Source organism: Cryptomeria japonica, chromosome 5 (assembly GCF_030272615.1).
Source record: "Cryptomeria japonica chromosome 5, Sugi_1.0, whole genome shotgun sequence".
Classification (NCBI taxonomy): domain Eukaryota; kingdom Viridiplantae; phylum Streptophyta; class Pinopsida; order Cupressales; family Cupressaceae; genus Cryptomeria; species Cryptomeria japonica.
The window spans coordinates 888,765,073-888,786,408 of NC_081409.1; the positions used below are offsets into that span (position 1 = coordinate 888,765,073).

A 21,336-nucleotide genomic window follows, 5' to 3' on the forward strand; every position below is an offset into this window, starting at 1 on the left:
TCCATGGCTAAAGCATTAGGACATACCTCAACTGAATTGCCCAAAATGATAGGTACTGGAACTCCATTCTGATGCCTGTGTCTGAATGCCTTCGCATATGCTGCCAACTGCCTTGTTACTTCAAGTAACACAATTCTGTCTGTCGGATATCTCGGCAACATGTATGGAGGTAAAGGACATCCATGCACTCTAATATAAGTGAACTTCGGAAACTGAATGAACCAAGCACCGTACCTCTTTATGAATTCCTGTGCATCCTGAGATAATCTGTTGTGAATTCCACCTTGCAACGTCCTTGTGATGTTCATCGTGAAGGTATCATTAACTAACTTGTAGTTGCTTCCTGGCGGATGATGCAAGTAGGCATAGGAATCACAAACTCTGACCTCGCCGGGTCCTCTTCCAATCACTCCTCTGTGAGGTAGTCCTGCGTACTCAAAACTCTTGATCAAGGCATAGATGACGTATGAACTCATGTGAAAGGACTTAGTAGCCTTGAGTCTCCTCAACTGTACGTCTAAGCAATGGCTAATCATCCTAGCCCAATGTATCGTACCCTTTCCCTGAACAATCACCTGGATGAAGTAGAACATCCACTTCTCAAAGTAGAAGGCCTGAGGGGCTCCTGTGACTCGGTTGAGCATCGTGATCAAATCTCTGTACTCCTCCTGGAAATCAATCCTGTGCGGTGTGTTCGGGATCTTGCTCAGACGGGGACGGCTCTTAAGTAACCAGTTCTTATTGATAATGCTTAGACAAGCATCTGGATCATCTTCGTACATTGACCTGGCTCCTTCTATGCTCTTGTATATCATGTCCCTGTGTTCTGGAAGATGGAAAGCTTCACTTATAGCTTCCTCTGAAAGGTACGCCAAAGTGTTTCCCTCATTGGACACGATCGTTCTGGACTGTGGATCATAGTGACGAGCACACTCGATCATCAACTCATGGCACTGAATAGCTGGAGGAAAGCCGGCCGCCTTAATGATGCCACTCTCGATTATTCTCTGGGCGACAGGTGATGGCTTGCCAATGTAAGGGACCTCTCGAAATTTCTTCGTGCTAAAGTTACCCAAGTTGGTATCTCCAATGTTGCTCCACTTAGACACGATCTTGGTCTCCACTTCTTCGGTCTTCTAATCTTCTTTCATGAGAGCTGAACGACTGGTGGATGCTCCCGCCTTTGGGGTTGCCATACCTACACAACATTTCATAATGAGAAACTAGATCTTGCAATATATAATATAGATTAGAGAATATTTTAGGAAACTTCATGATAAGCCTTAGAGTTATCATTTCCTAAAAAACGATTGAGCTAGGAATTCAAAATTCAAAATTCAAAATTTAAGCTATGACGATCTAAAACTTAAAACAATAAAACCAAATCGCCATACCTCACGAGAGAGCTAACTCTAGAATGCAAATGAATAAAATCGCCTAAGTCAAAATTGACGTTAGATCTCTCTTCAACGTGATTTCTTCTTTGAAATATCAACTTCGCCACCTTTGATATGTTCTTGATGTGATCTTCAAAGCAACGTTCCTCTTGTCAATTTCACCACCCTTCAAATCTTTGACGTGATCTCCAAGTTCGCTCAAATGTAAACTTCAAGTTCGCACTCCTTTGAATAATAGTTCGCACCACTTTGCTTGAAATGAAAGCTCGCACTTGAATAGTAAAACAATGATGTAAAAATGAAGGTTTTCACCTCCCTTTATAAGCGCTTACCTCTAATTTGCTTAGGCCGACTTTTGTAAAAATATAGCAATTAAAAAAAACGATTTTAAATCAATAATAAAGGCCGACCTCCATATCTTAGCGCTCCATTTGATTTTTTTTGATTTTTTTGATTTTTTATTTTTTAATAATTAATTATTAAATGCCTTTATTATTTAAATTAATAGATTTCGATTTTTTACAAGGCAAAATAATTAATTAATACCAAGCGCAATATTTAAATGCCATTTAATTGATTTTTCAAAAACCCTTTGAACTTAGCATTTAAAATAAATTAAAAATGTTTATTTAGCGCCAAAAATTTTGAAGATGGGAAATACATACCTCATCGCCCTGGTCCCTGACTGAGGGACAGGAGCGATCCATCACTTTGTCTTGATTCTTGCAATTTTTACGTCCAAGGTCTCTATCTCCACGTTGAATTTGCTATTTTTGTTGGGTCCTTCAAGCTAGATTGACTTGCATGTGTGAATGAGCGCCTTTGGATGTAATATCGCCCTGGTCCCTTGGAGAGGGACAGGAGCGATCTTAATGTTTTCACTTGAAATTCTCCATTCTTGATATCAACTCCCCTTTATTACCTTTCAAACAACGCTTTGAACCCTTTGCAACTTTCTTCGAAGGAAAATAAGTGCTTTGGCAAATATCGCCCTGGTCCCTTGGAGAGGGACAGGAGCGATCCTAGTGTTTTCTCCTTGATCTAGCATCTTTGATCTCAAATTTCCATCACGAGGTGAATAATAACCTTGTTTCTTCATTCCATACTTGTTCCACTTGAATTTTACAAGGCATTTAGACGTTTGGAAGGATCATCGCCCTTGTCCCTTGGAGAGGGATAGGAGCGATCTTGAAGCTCTAGCCAAAATGCGTTATCTTTTAACCTTGGTTCCTCGTTCATTGCCTCTTAAAGGACGTCCTTGATCTTGTGTGAACTTGTCTTGACATGCATTTGAAGGAAAACGAAGGATCCTATGCAAATCGCTCTGGTCCCTTGGAGAGGGACAGGAGTGATATAACCTCTTTGTTCAATTTGGTGATCGTTTAACGTTTGAAGCCTTTGTATATCATCTTCATAAGATGCCTTGGACCTTTTAACACCTTGCAAAACATTGACTTAACGTAATTTTTGCATGAATTGGCCAATATAATCAATATCGCTCTGGTCCCCTCCCAAGGGATAGGAGCGAACTTCAATATTTTGAGCTTGTCCTTGTTTCGACCAACTTGCAATCACTTTTATCGTGCAAAATAAAGTCCCTCGATCCTTCTTAGTCGCTTGATGCTTGATAAATTTTCAAAATTTATGCCTTTATGCAAATTTCGCTCTGGTCCCTTCCTGAGGGACAGGAGCGAACTGGGGTATTTCAGTGCAAATCCTTCGATTTGGACGATCATTGTGACTTTATGCTTGAGTAAGACGCTTCGAAATGCCTTTGCCACCTTGTTCTTCGCCTAGGAGTGTCTTAAATTTGGAGGAACGGCAATATAATCATCATATCGCCCTGGTCCCTTGGAGAGGGACAGGAGCGATATTGGTCCTGCAGGCTTCATTTCATTTTATCACCTTTGAAAATTATCTTCAACGGATCCGTTGTACCTCCTTTCATTCATCCATGCCTTGGGATTGATTGTAACTTAGCAAGAAATTTGTCTAAAACAAAAATCGCTCTGGTCCCTGCCTGAGGGACAAGAGCGAACTTGGGCATTTAGGTCCCTTGTTGACGTTTCATGATCTTCAATTTATCTTCAACGGGTTTAACTCATATCTTTTCTTGCCTTCAAACGTAAAACTTGCTTGATTTTCGCCAAAAACATGCCTTATGAAGAACTTCGCTCTGGTCCCTGGGAGAGGGACGGGAGCTACAAAGAACTTCGCCCTGGTCCCTGACTGAGGGACAGGAGCGATTTTTGCATTTTGGGTCATTCTTCTTCACGACGGCACTTCAAGTTATATTCATTTGGCAAAACACATCTCCCTGGACCTCTTCAAATCGTCAAGCCGTAAAAATCTTGCAAGGACAAAGCAATATTTAATTTTTAGCTCTGGTCCTTCATTGAGGGACAGGAGCGATTTTGCTCCTACAGGCCAAAATATCATGATTTCACAAGTTTAATCAATTCACGAGGCAAAACAAATCATTTCCAATGCCCGGGATCAAAAATCAAAAAAAAGTCAAAATTTGGTCAAAATTACTCAATTGGACAAAATTCATATTTCATCTTCAACACTTAGACAAATTTAAGCTCTGCACTCAAAATTTCCAATTGAAAATAGACCATTTTGGCAAATTTATTTCATTCAAAATTTGCATCCTACGAAAGGAGGCTCAAAAGCTCTCAAAACTGACTGGATTCTGGCCTGAAAAGACGGCAATTAAAACCCTAAGGCTTGACCCTAAATCCAGACAATTGACCGACTAATCAAAACCCTAAAAACGAAGCGAAAGGCGAGCGAAAAACAAGCAAAAAGAGGAGGTCCCCATTTTAAATGGGGCGATGTGTGAAATGGTCACAACAGGTCCCAGGGTTCCAGATAAGTTTAAGCCTATGCCATGTTTTACTAGAGCATTCACGGACAATCAATTTTCATTAAATTGCCTTGTAACAAATGGCAAGTGTTATTATGCAGATTGATCTCACTTAGTGTAACAAGTTCAAGCCGTGCTTATACTTTTATTGCCGTGTGTTCCCAAGTTTATGAGCATCTAGCTTGTACAGCTGAGTTGTGGATTATCAAGACGAAAAATTGTTCATCTCATATCACTAATGTGATACTGATTATTATTCATTTTGTTATTTTTTATTTATCTAATTAAACAGTTATCATTATTTTATACAATACTTTGATACATATTTTCAAGATGACACCACTTTATGGTCTGAATCTATCAAGCAAGTTCTAACAAATTTCAGTCATATGCATCTTTCATACGCTAAAAACATATGCCACATTCTCTATGTTGTACGTGCTAACCTCCTATAAAAACATTTGTGATGTGTCCATCCACAAAAACAGTGTTGCGCCATAGCAGGAGACCCCTTTCTACCACAATGAGAGTTGAGATTCAAGCATGTGGCTCAAATCCATGAGAAGTAAATATAATAAAGCATACTAACAACCATGCATTCCTGTAGTAAATCAATTTTCGGCTCGGTAAGAGATTTAGCCTGTCCTAGGTTGAATATGGATTTCTTCTTTTACAATGGTGCATTAGGGTTCTTGAGAAAATGATGTTGATGGTCAGTGCTCACCACTAAAATCTCCATTATCAATCAAGACCATTTCAACACCAACTTCAATGCCGATTCTACTATCAATTCTAACACTAGCGTTAATGATATGCAACAAATTCAACCTGACTTGGAGTTGGCATGTAACTCCAGACGCCTAAATTCAGCTTCATAATTAATCTCATTTCTATAAGCATCTTCAATTTGGCTCCACTCACCATTAAAGATAAACTGTTCTTGGTTCCACTGATTGCACACATCTTCAATTTGAACAGTCGATGCAAAACCAAATTTGTAACTATTATTTCACTTTCCTATTTGCCATACCTTCTTGACGCACAGCCTACGTATTATATAATAAACAACAAAAGTAGGTCATGTTTTAAATTCGGACCTCTCTAACCATTCATCTCCCCCATTCGTATAGGATTTGCATGCCTCTTCTAGACCCCTCATTGCAAAAGTCATTAAAATGTAAAGACTGGTTATGTAATTCTAAATTCTTATTTATTCGTTGGTCTTGTGCACTCTGAAATTGTACTGTGTTTGTATTCAAGCCTCTGATGCTATAAACATAAGGCACTCTCCTCCACTATATTGTGCTTCAAATATCTCCTAGAATTGGATAGATATTAATCAAATTTTGTGCTAATGTGACTCAGTGTAATATGGTGGAGTTGAAATCCCACAATTCAATAATCAATTGGACGTGCGGGGTGTGCTGGCTTCTAAGTTTAGGCAGGACCATTAATTGGATTTCTGGAGTTCGTCGGTTTCTATGTTAAGGATTATTGTCCTTCAAGATATCGGCCTTCTTTATGGAAGTGATTAAATCTATACAAGAACAAACGAACAACCAATAAGTGGGCAAGCAAACAGGTTTAACCAATACACCTTATAGAACATTGTACAAGGTAAATGTGAAAATGATCCCTTTGAAGGTTCAACAACTAAGGTATCATACAGCAAATTCGCTTCACCTGTGGCAATGACCCAAAAACCTACCTTCACCTATAATGTCACTACTAGATAGACCCTCCTAAATACATCAACGATTTACTTATCCATATGTACTTTGTAATTCTAAATCATTTGATAAATTTTGTTAAAGATCATATTCTTAGGTTTTCATAAATGCAAGATGGTTCTGTGTTCTCTTACTTCATTAGAATAGAGGACAATGCAAAGGAAGAACAGTACAACTGCAGAAAGATATGGAAATGATACTGAATATGAAAGTCACAATTACAAATATGATGGTGATGATAAATCCATATATGGTATTTACAATCAGAAAAAAAAAGCCATGCAAGTGGACTTTTCCAAAAAACAGCATATTGCAGTTTGTCCTTTTACTGGCCTAAGAATAACTTCTTTGAGACCCATTTACATTTTCCTTCATTTCCTGGAATTTTTGGATTCAAATTATATAACCTTCCTTTCTTTTGAAATGTGGAAACAATTAACTCTATCAGTAACCCCAGTAAATGTTAAATGCAAGTACATGCAGCATCCAAACTTTAATCCAGAATCTTATTTTGGGAACAACAATAAATCCTATATGAACAGCCTTGGCACAGCTTGATTCCCTGGATATTCTACATCCAATTGCATTATGGGAAGTTCATGATCTTCATTTTTCAAATACAAATGGCCTAGTCGTTGATTAAAATTATGATTTGATCCTGGCAAGAGCACCAGGAATACTAGCAATGTGTAAACACCTGGCTTTGCTGTCTTGCAAACATGATTCTCTTTACAACAATATCCAATGCTCACACTAGCATTCATTCCAAAAAAATCAGCTTGAGCATGGTTTCTTCGGCAAGATGGTTCCATGCCAGTCTGGAGAATTGATTCTAAGTTTGCAGGTGGTGTCCCATGAAAAACGTACTGGATTACATCTGTTGCATCAATCTGCCGCTTTGATATTATATTCAGAATTTGACCTGCACATCCATAATGAATTTGATGTCACGAGGAACTGCATGGAAATCTCAATGCACATGGTTGGAAAGGGAACCAGAAGTAAAGCTCAAGTTCCCCAATAGGAATGACACTTAGCTTCCCCACTATAAGCTGCATCTACCCTTAGCATCCAAGGGCCTATATTATGTGCAAGCAAATGACTCCACCAGATTAAAAAGCTAAGATAACTAGGACAAACAGAGTACTTTATATAATAACGGGTCTTCGTAAGACCATAAATGAACAAAATTCACATAATACACATCATATGCCAAATAAACAGTTTACAAGAAGGAAGCTCCCAAAAAATGAGACAAGCTTGTGAAAAAACGGCACTCTGATCTGTGTTTAATATATTTTCTCTCATTGCTTTCATAACAACTTTAAATTTCAATTTTCTTTTGCATAGAGGATTAATTCATATGTTGTCTACTACATTCTGACAATCTCATTCATGCAGTACAACCATGACAAACCAGAGATACACATTACAACTTTCTTCAGCCATAAATTGTACATATTAAAATAATTGCATACAATTCTAAATCACAAATTCGACTGAAAGTTCTGAACAACAGTAGTTGAACATTATCACATTGTGGTTCATAAAACTCACACTTATATTTTGCTTGAAAGGGCTCCATAACCATGAAAGTACGTACCCACTAAATTGGAATATTTGTTCATCTCCCTTTGCAAGGTATCTAAGAAAATCTCAAACAACTTGCTCCTCCTCAATGCATAAGGATTCAAGTATTTGTGCAAGATTGTGCAAGGATGCGCCCTTTTATTCAATATATGACTGAAACAATGTTCCTCGCACAGTTCTTCTATTAGCATTGATAACATCTGTAAATTACATTCACTCCAAGTTCCAACACAGCAACCCACAAAATTTAAATTTTCAATTGATAAAGGATAGTCAATGTCACCAGTATCTTTAGATAATTTAGACAAGAACAAAATAAGAAATATATATCTACAAGCAAAAACTGCATTATCTGGTAAATATAGATAGTTCTTCCATGAAGTGATGTTAATGATTCCATTAAAAATAATGAATTAATGACCATAATGGCATAACAAAAATCAGTCTAGACGGTTGTTACCTGTCTCTGTCCCAAAAAACACTCTAATTTGAAGGCAGCAACATGTAATGGCATTTCATCTTTTATAATCCTTATTGAAGGCAAATCTGATGAATGGGAAGGATGAGTTCTTTCAAGCTTGTTTCCTTGTTCCAAGGCTAAAGCCTTAGAAATTTCTTCACTGTATAGTTGTGATTCTCCTTCTTCATTATTATAGTAATAGAAGGTTGGCACCTCATCAAATGTGTCCTCTTCGTCACTATCAACCTAATGATTAAAAATGTTTCAAAATTGATTCAAAAGATTTGTGAAAGATACAAGGAATACTTCATCATTTGTGCAAAAGCCAAATACCTCTGAAAACTCTTCAGCAGATTCAGGTGGCATATTATCAACCATGATGGCAATCTGGATTGCTTGGATCTGTTTCTTCTTTCTAATGCAGAAAATCTATTCTGTGCACTGTTTCAATTTTTACATATCAATTTCAAAATCAAAGTTCCTTTGGTTATAGTTTGAGGCATAAAAAATTGCTTCCATCAGGAATGTACAATAAGATGAACTTGGAATCAAATCATTGCAAACACCTGCTAAGTTTTATAAATATTCAATCACCAAAAACAGCCTTAATAACAACCATAATTAGTCAAGTTCATAAAGAAGACAGCAGCAGGCAGATATAATTTTATATTTCAAATCTTTCTTTTGCAATGGTCTCTATGACATCTATGGTCTAATCCACATCAAACAGCAATTGAGTCTGAGAAAGGATTAAGTAAGGAAAAAAAAATGGAAAAATTCAATATATGTAATCCTTATTTAAAGATAAACGAATAAGAAGCTCCTCATATATGATGTGTTTTATAGGACAAGCTCCTTATTAGAGATACACACATATTACTCCAGAAGACTCCAACTGATATACAGTCCAGAAAAACTCCAGAGCTCAAAAATATTATATAAATTATTTTTTATGTTATTCTGAAATAAGTAATCAACATTATTAATTAATTTATATTTTCTTGCAATTCCGAGCCATCAGATATTTTTATAAATACAAGTGACTTACAGAAAAATTATGTATGTCTAAAAATTGTTAAACACTTAGTTGCAAAACAAAACTTTAATTAGGATTTCAAACCCTAAGAGACAAACACATGCACGCCATGGATAATAAATTTATTAATTTTGGGTTTCTTCTGGATCAAGAATCAACAATCCCTATTTTATCATATTGATTGTCATACCTCTCATGCCCGCTTAAGGGATGGTTCGTTTCATTTAATTTTAAATACACACTCTATAAGAATAAAAAAAGGACCATGTTTCCTGTTAAAGGGATAAGGTACTCAAGGTTTTACAAATTCACATCATCACAGAGCTTATAATGCAGCAGAAAATTTTATTTGCAATTTGTTGAGTGGACCAGAAGCCCCTTATGGCACTTTATACAGGCCTCCCCTCAGAATGGGGAAGGCTTGAGAATTATTTAAATTTTAAATCACCCTAGAGGAATCCTATCTCCTTAGGAATGTTTGGTCCTTTCACCAAAAACCGGTGTGTACTACTTATAAAGGGGATGACAATCAAAGGTAACTGAGGTGTAATATTAATTATTATTTGTGTGGATTGTAGCTAGCGCCTCCATAATAAGAGCTAACACATGGGAAGCAGTAGTTTCATGCAAGGTTGTGGTGGTGTGTCTTGTATGAAATGTTATCGGAGTGAATGCTTGCAGATTGGTTTTGGGCTGCTAGATGTGTGTTCCGAGCATCAGCAAGGTGCTTGTTGATCTCCAAAGTGACATGTAGAGGGCAATTTCTAAAGGCTCATAATCCCTACAGGCAAGGAGTCTCAAATAAGAATTCAAGAGCAATCTTTAATTGTCACAACATGCCTACTCTAAGGTTTGTAAAATCAATAATTGGAGACAGTGGGTTAGGAGTTTCAAGCTCTCTGCACCCCAAATCCACTATACGGGAGGATTTCATCTTAAAGATAACAGAGTTTATCCCCGATGCAGTGCAGTGCTTGTGGCTTCTATGCCTCCTATCACCAGCTCAATTCAGGGAAATGACAGTGTTGAACACTTGTATGGAAGTGCTCATAAATGAGGATCTGAGGTATGTTGGAAATTCAGAGCAAGGGAAGGACTCTCTGCCTATGAAACCTGTTGAAGGCAATGATTTGATGCTGGTGCTTAAGGCCCACCATGAGGATTTTAGGAAGCTGATGGACAGCCTCATGGTGACCCGCGATAATGGGCACCCTGAGATCTGGTGTACATATATGGTTCCTACCTTACGGACAGGTAAATTGTTCAAAGCACAAAGGAGCAAGGAGATATTCCATGGAATAAAGTTTCCATCCTTGGATGCATCAGCACAAGGTACTTCTTCTCTGGTTGGACGGTGTCAGAATGCAGTGATGGTGGGGGATTTGGCTGGCAAGGGTGTGGCTGATAATAAAGGCCTTGGCCATGAGGGTGTCTACTACTTTTTGGGTACTTGTTGATTGATGTTTTTTGCAGGGCTGTTGAATGGTGTTAGTGTTCGGCTAGTTTTTGGCTCAGGTTCTCAACTGCTGACCATTATGGTCAAATTTTCATATTTATGTTATGTTGTATTAGTTATTATTACAGGGTGGGGGGGCCAATAGAATCCCCCATTACTTAATCTAAATAAATTAATATAATGACCATGATTGATTTCTTTAGTTATAATCTGTCATGCAATTAAGATGGTTACTCAACTGTGCTCTGCAGACAAAAATTTAGTGCACTGAGGGTCCAATGTGCTTGAGAAAACATAGAACATTGAGAGGACTGATACTCGTAATTTTGGAAGAACTGGAAAGTTGAACAGACCAATCAAGCATTAATAAGTTGAGCAATGGAATGAAGAACCATTTCTAGAGCTTTTATAAAGATACCCTTGACAAAATTGGGCTCTACATATTGCAGCCCAGGTTTTTTACCATCAAGGAAATAAATGATTCACAGAAATTGAAAAAGACAATGAATCTAAAATTAGAAAGCCTCAAAGTTGCTATCAATTCTTGTTCTCCCATTCATCATTTTTCTCTGAGTTATTCTACCACTCATTTCATCAATAGACCATAGCTGTTTAATCACTATTCCTCCTCCGTGGCATCATTACTCTGCATCAAATTTCATTTGTAATGTCCCCACTTAGGAAGATTCTTCCTTTTGCCCTAAAATCACAAGTTTAAGGCAACAAACTGGTAGAATTTGGTGTAAACCCTGCAATAGTGTTAGCCAACATAGAAAATATAAATCATAAGACCAATTTACTCTATTAGTATTAGGGTTTAATAACAAAGAATTGCATTTATCAGCAATTGCATTAATGATCATTAGTGATAACATTGAAATTTATTAAACTTAATAAATAGGCAACATACTTAAATATGGTAATCAACCATACTGGAGGGTTGAATGAGGAAACATGATAAGGAGCCCAAAACATCCCTCATCTAAGCCCAAGGGTGTGACTTTGCACCCCTTGGCTCCAAGTGGCAGGCACTTTGAACATCCAGCATGGAATGGTCTACTTAGTGGGGGGGGCCGTTTCAACGTTCCCTATTCATGCTACTTCATTAACCCACATAAAAGTGTGTCCACCATCAATCAATGAATAGGTTGGAGAGGACGCCACAATAGGATGCCCAAAACATCTCATCTAAGACTAAGAGCGTGTCTTTGCATCCCTTGGCCCCAAGTGGCAGGCACATTGGACATCTAACATGGGGTGGTCTACTTAGAAGGAGGTTTCATCTCTGCTCTCCGTCTTTGCAATGCCTTACTAACCTTGCGATGATTGATTGCAGCAATAGACTAGATATTATATATTATTGCTTATATCTAATATATGAGAGGTTATGTAAAATATATTATCATGTTGCATACAATAAAGGTAATTAGGATACCAAATCACCTAATAGGATTGCCCATGCTTTTATCCAACTGTTTTCAGATGTGTGCAGATTACATGTAAGATTGCTCGTCTGATTGGATCTTGCTTGTTCTCCTTCGATCTGCATATCCTACCTTCCAAATCTGCTCAATAATATAATCATGTATGTTGTAATAATATATTTTTGTCTGCTGTAATGATATATTTATATCTGCTATAATGATATATTTATGTCTGCTCCGATTCGTATGATCTTCCTCATTCTCCTTTTTTCCTCCCATTTTATCTCCTACTTGTTGACGTGTTTTTTATGACAGCATCAAACACAGAATAAAGTTGCCCAACGGTCACTTTACTCTCTCTTGATCAAAGTACGATTGTATGCTAAGATTGCAGTAAGTTCAAACAATCGACTCCAAGGTTCCAGATGCAACGGATGTGACTCAGTTGGCCTGATGTGATATGCTGTTAATCTGAGGGGCCTTACGTTTGGGTTGTTCTTTCACTTCTTTGTTGTGGCGTGGAACTTCATCGTCAGATATGGCAATTTTGCAATGCTTCTGCTTCAGATGAACTGAACTAGAATCAAATGAAACTAAAGCGAAAAGGGTTTAGAAGGATCTAAATCTACTCCTAAGGGCAGTGATATCAATAGATAATGCTTTAGTGGACAAATCCCAAGTAAACCAAGCTCTGCTTTGCCAAGTTTAACTACAACTCCGCAAGAACCGGTGCAATCTTCTGAGGATGTTAGAGGATTTTCAAATCGAGGAAGTGCATTTGAATACCCAAAATGGCGCAATCCAAACGACTATCCACAATCGATCTTGGCACAAATTTAGGGGGCTCAGACAAACTTTACACTGCAACTTACAATCAGCAAGATGCAAAAAGTATGAACCATGGAAATTCATCGAATACTATTACATTCTCCATTGAAATCAAAGCACTATTCTACTTCTACTCTAAGTGAGGAAGGTGAAACCATGCAAGTTTTGAAAAATAACTTTAGTGGACACCATCAGAGAACAATGTTTCACTGTTATTATCTCAAAAATTTATCGCAACAGTTTCATACAAATCTCCTTTACAAATGAGGGGGCCACCCCTTTATATAGCTTCATGCCTTGGCTACATACAAAACCCTAATTAGGGTTTTCCCTGAAATATTCCCCACACATGATGCAACAAGGTGGGAATCAACAATAAATGCCTATTATGCCCATATACAATTAATTACAATCCTACCAAAAATGGCACCCATAAAGCATTAATTAACCATTACATTCAAAAAGCGCCCACTATGCAATGAATGCACCCTCATTCAAAAGATCGCCCATTGTGCAATAAAGATTCCTCCATGCAAAACTGCCCTATCATGCCATAAATGCACCATCATCTCCACATGCGACGGCAACATGCAAAAGAATCAGCCATGATGCCATAAATGTGGTGGCTACATGCAAAAAGATGCTCCATTAATTCAACATGCGTTGACCCGGCTGCCACTTGGCGAGAAACCCTTGGAGAGAGAAAATTCTTGGAGAGAAAATTTAATTCAGGAAGAATTTTCTTGAAGTTTTGAATTTTCCTTATCTTGGAGGAGATTTTCCATTGATTTTCAACATTTCCTATTTTTTAGAGATTTTTCAAAATTAGGGTTCTAGGGTCCAGGAGAGAATTATCTCACAAATCCAATCTATCATCATTGTGAAATTCGGATGATTTTTGATGACCGAAAATGGATTTTTCAAAATTTATCCCGGGGAAAATTTTCTTGTTCAGTTCATCCTTGATTTCTTCCTTGCCTTAAAAATTATATCTTCAATTCATCCTTGCGTGTGATTTACTCCTTGCTCAGAATTCCGTCTTGAAAGAAGGAATTTCCAACACTATCAAATTTTCACCTTTCCTGTAATTCTATCCTGAAGGAGGGAATTTCCAACACTTAGCCAAATTTTCACCTTTTCCAAGAACTCTGCCCTCAAGGAAGGAATTTCCAACACTTAGCCAATTTTTCACTTTTCCTTGAATTCTGTCATGAAGGAAGGAATTTCCAACACTTAACCAAATTCTCACCTTTTCCTAGAATTTTGTCGTGAAGGAAGGAATTTCCATCACTTAGTCATTTTTTTACCTTTCCTGGAATTGTCTTGGAGGAGGGAATTACTAACACCTAGTCAATTTTTCACCTTTCTTGGAATTTTGTCCTGGAGGAGGGAATTTTCAACACTTAGTCAACTTTTCACCTACCTGGAATTTCTTCTTCTTGGGCGCAATTCTTCCCAAAGGAATATTTTTGAATTTTGAACCTTTCTTCTTGAACCTTGATTTTTACGTCTTGCTTCCAACCTTGGGCACATTTTGGAACTGAAGAAGAAATTTTGGAAATTTATTACTTGAGGAAGGAATTTTTTCATGCTCTTTGAATTCATCATGTCTACAAGAAGCTTTTTGACCAATTTTTCACGTCTACTTTTTAGGGAATTTTCCAAATTAGGGTTCCAGGGCCAAGAGAGAAGAAATTCTCTCACGAATCCAAATCTGAAAAAATAGTGAAATTTGGATGAAATTTGATGCCTGAAAATGGATTTTTCAAAAATTTTCCCGTGTGGAATTTTCTATTCTGATTCATCCTTGACCCTCAATTTCCTTGCCTTGAATAATTTCTTCAATCTTTGACTTGGGCGTGGAATCCATACCTTGGAGGAATTTTCAACTTTTCAAATTTTCCCTTGATAACTTCATTTTGGCGCCCCTTACTTGACTTGGGCTCCACTTCACCTCGTCAAGGAATTTTGCAACTTTTGGATTTTCCATGACTTAGTCATTTTAGCGCTTTCTCCTTGTCCTGGGCGCTATTTTCACATTGTGGAGGAATTTTCCATTTCTTCCATTTTCCATGCCTATCCCATTTTGGCGCCCTTGAGCCACCTTGGGCGCTATTTTGCCTTGGAGGGGGAATTTTGACTTTTTACACTTTTCCATGGCAACCTTCTTTTGGGCGCCCTACCTAGCTCTTGGGTGCTGTTTCCACTATGCCATGAAATTTTTACTTTTTCAAGTTTTCCTTAACAAACTCATTTTAGCGCCCAAGACAGGACCTGGGCGTTGATTCCACTATGTCAAGGAATTTTGGAGTTTTGGATTTCTTCCATGCTTAAATCATTTTGGTGCCCTACCTCGGATATGGGCGCCAAAATCAATTGGTCAAGGAATTCTACTTTCTGCTCATTTTCCATGCTATCTTGATTTTGGCACCCTTCACTCTGACTAGGCACCATTTTGGCATGAGGAAGGAAATCTGACTTGCTCCTTTCCAGGCTAGACCAATTTTGAACATTTCCAGATTGAAATGCCATTTTGGTGAATTGAAGTGGATTTTACCAAACTTCTGGAATGGATGCTCACACTTAGCCATTTTTTAATCAATTTAGCCTGCTTTTTGACTTTTCCGGATTTAGAAAAGATTAGGAATGCTTAATTTTCAGTGTCTACTTGTGAAGAACCTACCACAAATAGACTTTCCAAAAATAGAAAGTGTTTCAGGATGTCAGAGTTAGGGAAAAACAAGACGCAAAGACACTTACTATGAATAGTAAGTTTGATTTTTGGCAAAATTAGACCAATCCGAGAGGTAGTGAAATCCCTAAAAAATAGGAACTTTCTAAAATTAGAAAGTTGCTCAAATTTCACGTGCAGGTTCCTTAAAGGGCCCTAATTCCAATGCAACACTCAATTTTTCAAAAACCCTAAAGGAAAGGCCTGAAATTCGAGTCTGAAGGTCAAACCCCTAAAACAGACAAAGCAAGCTCCAGACTTAGCCAAATTTGTTCAAATGACTTGCAGACTTGATCAAATTGACCCCTAAACACTTGCAAACTAAGAAGACTGATGAGATTGCCGCGAAAAGACCCAACAACCAAAACCAAAAGACCGAGAAGGCCTAAAAGATAGGGGGTCCCCATTTGCAATGGGGCGATGTGTGAAAACGTCACAACACTACTTACACCCTTTCAAAAGCTCAAGAGATGTGACTTTATGTAATATGGCGATTATTCAAGAGAGGTCGGCCATAATATTTAAACTTAATTTATTTTATTCCATTGCACCTTGCTTGGCCTTAAAAAAAGGTAATAGCCTTGGATCTTAGTCAGCCCCTAACAAAGAAGTGATAATATAATTTATTTTTTTATTCTGAGTCTGCCCTATATTAGTCATAAATAATTTACTTATTTCTTGAGTCTGCCCTCTTGTCACTCAATCAATTGCTCATGCTTTATATTTGATATTGTGAGTTGTGTTTATGAAGCCCTAATTTCAAGTGGTGCATGACAGTCCGCCCTTCCCAAAATCGCTTGTCCTCAAGCAATGTCAATTTTATCCAAATCTTTTCAATGTTAGGGTTCCTAAACTAACCCTTGGAGGTTTGTCATCCTTAGGTTTTCCATGGGATATAACTAGCTTCTTTTGTGCAACTTTGATATTAACTCAACTTGCAAATGTAAACCAAGATATGTTGTTGTCTTTGCTGCCAGGTGAGGTGTCCGAATAATTCTCAACAAAGTGAAGAAGAGTTGAGAATAATTCCCAGCTTCTTGTAACTTTGAACCATTTCTTCCTTCTCTCATGTTGACCGTGAGAAACCATATATTATTTTTTTTAAATTGTTTAAAACACAGTCACTAAGGAAGAAGTGGTCCAGGCGTTGTCTCTGTAACTGTAGCCATACCTCTTGGCGACTATATTTAAATGTAAAATGGCTATACTCACACTCTTATTCATGTAAGTTTCCTCCTCATACCCACACTTGTATCCCACATCTCTTGGTTGCTACAATTTAGAATCTTTATAAACTAATATAGCTTGAAAGAAAAGATACCCACTAAGCAATCTTGGAACTTCAGACTTGATCTCCTGAAAAACACATTTTTTTTGCTGATTAATATAACTAGACAATTAACCCCCACACTACAATGGAGTACTAAAGGCCATGATGACCCAAATTCAAACCCAATAACCTTGCCTCTAGTGAAAATTTAAAGTCTAAAGATATAACCAATGTATATTCCTCACTTAGCACTATACTAACAGCTCCTACAAATGTTCATAAGGAAGAGAATACTAGTCTCCAGAGGATGCTGAATCAGTTCAGACATTAGATAATCAGAAGAAAAAAGAATTCTTCTAGATCTAGCACCCACTGAACATCGAAGTCCTGCCATTTATTGGCACTATTTATAGAAAGTTCTGTTACCAGAAAAAATATAATGAAATGAAAGCACATCCAGATAATCAAGCTTATATAGCTATTAGACATTATACTAAACTTACTGCATGTATCCAGCACTACTTATATGCCTAAATAATTTATTTTCCGTATGAAGAAGCAAAATGAATCTCACTTTGCAGGCTAAATGTTGTAATGGTTAAGTTGTGGTGTTGTTATTCTTGTCATCAAGGTTCAAACCCTGCTGGGGTGCTATTGTTGATGTTTAAATAGAAATGAGATCCCATTTGTAACATCACTGATCCATAGCTCCGGATCAAAAACTACCCATCTAATTAACTTTTTGCGTAGATGAAGCAAAATCAAAATTCACTACAAATTTTCTGGCATTTCATACATACCCAACTAATTGATTTCTCACATAGACCAGGCAAAACAACCACCACTCAATCAATGCAGGAATCTTCTGTTATTTATAGTCTCCAGTGAAAAGCTAAACAATTTCCAATCAATACCACAACAAGATCAAGATTATAGAATCACCAGAAATTATACTGCAATATTATGGGTTTCTAGCATTACTAACACCCAAACAATTAGTTCGAAGCAGAATGAAACTCAATAACAAAATTCTGGCATTACTCATGTGCATCTTATAGTTTTTCAACACGGAAGTAGTAGATTTAAACCCCCTAAAAAAATGCAGTATCCTTTAAACCCATCTGACTGGTTTACCACAAATCTGGACCAAAAAGAACCCCACTAAAATTTTCTACCATCACTAATTACCCAAAAAATTGCTTTTCATAGAGATGCTTAGTGGGAAGAGAAAAACAAAAACCTTAAATTTTTACTTTAAATACCAACACAATTACTGAAACAATAATTATAGAGAGAGCTTCAGGGCAACTACCTATATAGCTTTTTGCGGATACTTCGTAGGTCGAAGAACATCAAAATGTGGAATTCAGTATACAAGTGCAAAATACTGAAAGCTTTAACGCGTTAACAGCAACAATTCAAACCATTTCATGAAAATTGTTGTGAAAATTTCATGTGCGAAACAGCGAAGAACATTTACATTGAGCAGGGGATGTGTACCGAAAAGGAAAGATATTTTGTCATTATCTTCAGTAGACTTGCAATGTGATGGTCTCTAGACCGTTTTTTAATTTTTAAAATATTTCTAATAAGCTTATTTTGAATAATTTTTAATATAATTTACAAACTTACTTTACTTTCAATTTTAGTAATACATTTAAGATTTTTATTTTATGCATAAATTTTTAGAGCATTAAAGGTAATTATTGTTTAAAGTTTTATTTTTATATTAATGTATATATTTTATTTTTATTGTAAATTTACAACTAGCATATCTATATTTTAAAAAATGTATGTAAAATATATCAAGGTTGTGGATATAGACATAAATTTTGTAGCCAAACAATTTTAGTATAAAATATTTTATATAAAAAAATTTATAAATTATTTTATTTTTGACAATTTATATTTTTCTGACAATATCAAATGAAAGAGATTTAAATGATCAAGTTATTATAAAAAATTTATATGATAAACAAGAGTAACATAAATCAAATTCCAAATTTGACTACATGTTTTTTTTTCAAATTGTCAAAGACATAATCATGCACTTAATATCTTCTTACAAACATAATTTATCTTATTTCCTCTGCATTATAAATGAGCTTATGTTCTCTCTCTTTTCTTATGTTCTCTCTAAATTGAGAGTAAGGGGAATATAGTTTTAGTTTTAAGTAGTGAATTGTGTTTAGAAAATAGTTTTAAAATTAAGTATGTTTGGATCTAATATAATATATTTTGAACAAGCTGGCATTCAATTATATCATTTTGAATTTATATTTTAGATAGAAAACTTTATTTATTTTAATACATATATTTATCAAATAGATCTCCAATAATTAAGATCATCTAAAAAGTTCAAATATATTATTATTGGTAACCTAGCAAACATAAGATCAACACTCTATAATGAGGGCAAACATAATTGAACCAAACGTGGCATTCATCAAATTGTAAACTCGATAGTTGATAGGGTGAGCATTGATACCAATAGTGTTAAAGAATCTGAGCGATAGCTCATTTAGTGGTCTTTATGTATTTACTTATATTTAAATTGGTTTTGTCAAATGTTATCTTGACTTTAAATTGTTAGAATCTTTTCTTCACTATTTAAATAGTAACTTATTTCTTAAAATTTATTAATATACAAAGTTCTAGTTCAATATTTATAAAGGTTTTCTAAAATGGGGGGTCACAAAGATTAAATTTATATAAATGTCAATTAAATATTTCTTTTGTGAATGATGTGAAAAAGTGGATCATGGATCAGTATAGTGAGAGTAGGAAATGGTGATGAAATGTTAGTAGGATTATATTATGTATGTACTATTGTTGTATAGCGGCGGGAGAGTACCTCCGCCCAAAAATGAAATCGACAGCATTCATTTATATTTATTTGTTGAGGCCAACTCTTCACCAAAAGTCATCTCTTTTTGTTTGTAAAGTCGCCTCATTTTGGAAGAGGGCTGACCTTTCATGAATGGTCACCATGCATGTATATATTCACTCAAGCAAATTCACTCAAGACATATTCGAATTCTCAAAAAAAGGCAAGTTCGTGTGACCTCAGGAAGATCGACTATCTTCATCATATTATCATATTGCTTCAGATCAATATTTTAAGGAGATATCTCAGCTTGTGTATAAATTGCTCCTAGGATAGGTGTTATACTCATTACTTGAGATCGGCCTAGTCTTTGGGCCAATTGTAAAACAGATTTATGTCTTCCTTAATATAACAATAAAATAGATTATTGTTGTTGGGTTTTTCTCCCTCCAGAAGGAGGTTTTTCCCAGGGTATTGACCCAGGGTATTGACTGTGTCTTATTGTTCATTATTGCTTTATCTCTGCTTAACTAAATTTTGATCATAAAATCAACATGTGTACAGTTCTGGTGGATATAGGTGTTTGGATCCTTTTGTAGTATTAGATGGTTAGAATGATGAAACTTTTAGCTCTTTTATGTAATTGAGATAAACTCTGAGTCTATTTTTGAAGTGTTTTAGTGGCAGCCTTTTGGCTAATATCTAACATTATGATCTAATTTTTGTATCATTTTATGAACTATCTTTAATATAAAAAAAAGTGAATCGAAATAATGAAAACAATACAATGTAAAATTCAAATTCACAATCCACACAACACACGAGATGGAATCTAAGATCTATGCATAAAATCAAAAGATAAACAATAATGCCATTGCAAAGACCTTAGGAGACTCCATTTCTACTTGAGATTTGTTTGAATGCTTTGGTATGTGGGTTCCTCTTCAAAATAGCTTAACCATGATTGCTCAATGAAGGATAGATGCTTCATAAATGTTTGATCGATGCTAGCTCTTGATCGAGAATCTTTCATAGATGCTAGTGATAATTTGACTATAGTGTAAGTACTCAAAAGCGCTAGATAGAAAATGAGGGGTTGAAGGTTTTATTTATATGTCCCACCTACATTTGATCAATGGTAGAGATTAAGTGGCAAAATCAACAATTGAAAAAATGTTGAGAGAGAGTATGACCTATAACACACATGGATTGATAAGGTGAGGTGTAAATGCATAGAGAAAATAAACAAAATATTGATTTTATTTATCTAAGGTAAAAAATTAAATAAACTATTTGAATTTATTTAAATTTTAGAGGGAAATATTAAATTTTATGGAGGGTAGGATCTAAAATGCACATGAATTGATAAGGTGGAAGGATAAGGTGATATGTAAATGCATAGAGAAAATAAATAAAATATTAATTTTATTTATTTGAGGTGAAAAATTAAATAAATTATTTGAATATATTTAATTTGAGAGGAAAGTGCTAAATTTTATGGAGAGTGGGATCTATCTAATGTCAAAATTCAGATTTGAGTACGAGGGTGATTTTGAGGTTATTGCAAAATGACTCTATGACATTAGGTGTATGTTCAAAAATATTTCTTTGTTGCAACCATGCATTTTCCTATGCCACATTTTTTGGCATAAGTATAATTTTGGGCCAAATGATTGTAATAGTGTTATGAAAACTTTGTAAGCATTGCAACCATCTCT

The 21,336-nt window shown here is 35.9% G+C and overlaps 1 protein-coding gene across 2 annotated transcripts; it reads right to left on the reverse strand.

Annotated features, from left to right (window-relative positions):
- Positions 1-6,182: 6,182 nt before the first annotated feature.
- LOC131028018 (uncharacterized) lies at positions 6,183-18,346 on the reverse strand. 2 transcript variants are annotated; one of them, XR_009102561.2, is made up of 5 exons: positions 18,104-18,328; positions 8,380-8,487; positions 8,047-8,292; positions 7,600-7,802; positions 6,183-6,918 (listed from the first exon to the last, which is right to left on the reverse strand). XR_009102561.2 is itself a non-coding variant. In XM_057958140.2 (5 exons), exons 2-5 carry the CDS (start codon positions 8,422-8,424, stop codon positions 6,527-6,529), a joined length of 870 nt encoding a protein of 289 aa, XP_057814123.2. In that variant the 5' UTR covers positions 8,425-8,487; positions 18,104-18,346; the 3' UTR covers positions 6,183-6,526. The 2 variants fall into 2 exon arrangements, 1 of the variants encoding a protein (XP_057814123.2); XM_057958140.2 differs by having other exon boundaries at positions 7,600-7,786; positions 18,104-18,346.
- Between the last annotated feature and the right edge of the window lie 2,990 nt (positions 18,347-21,336).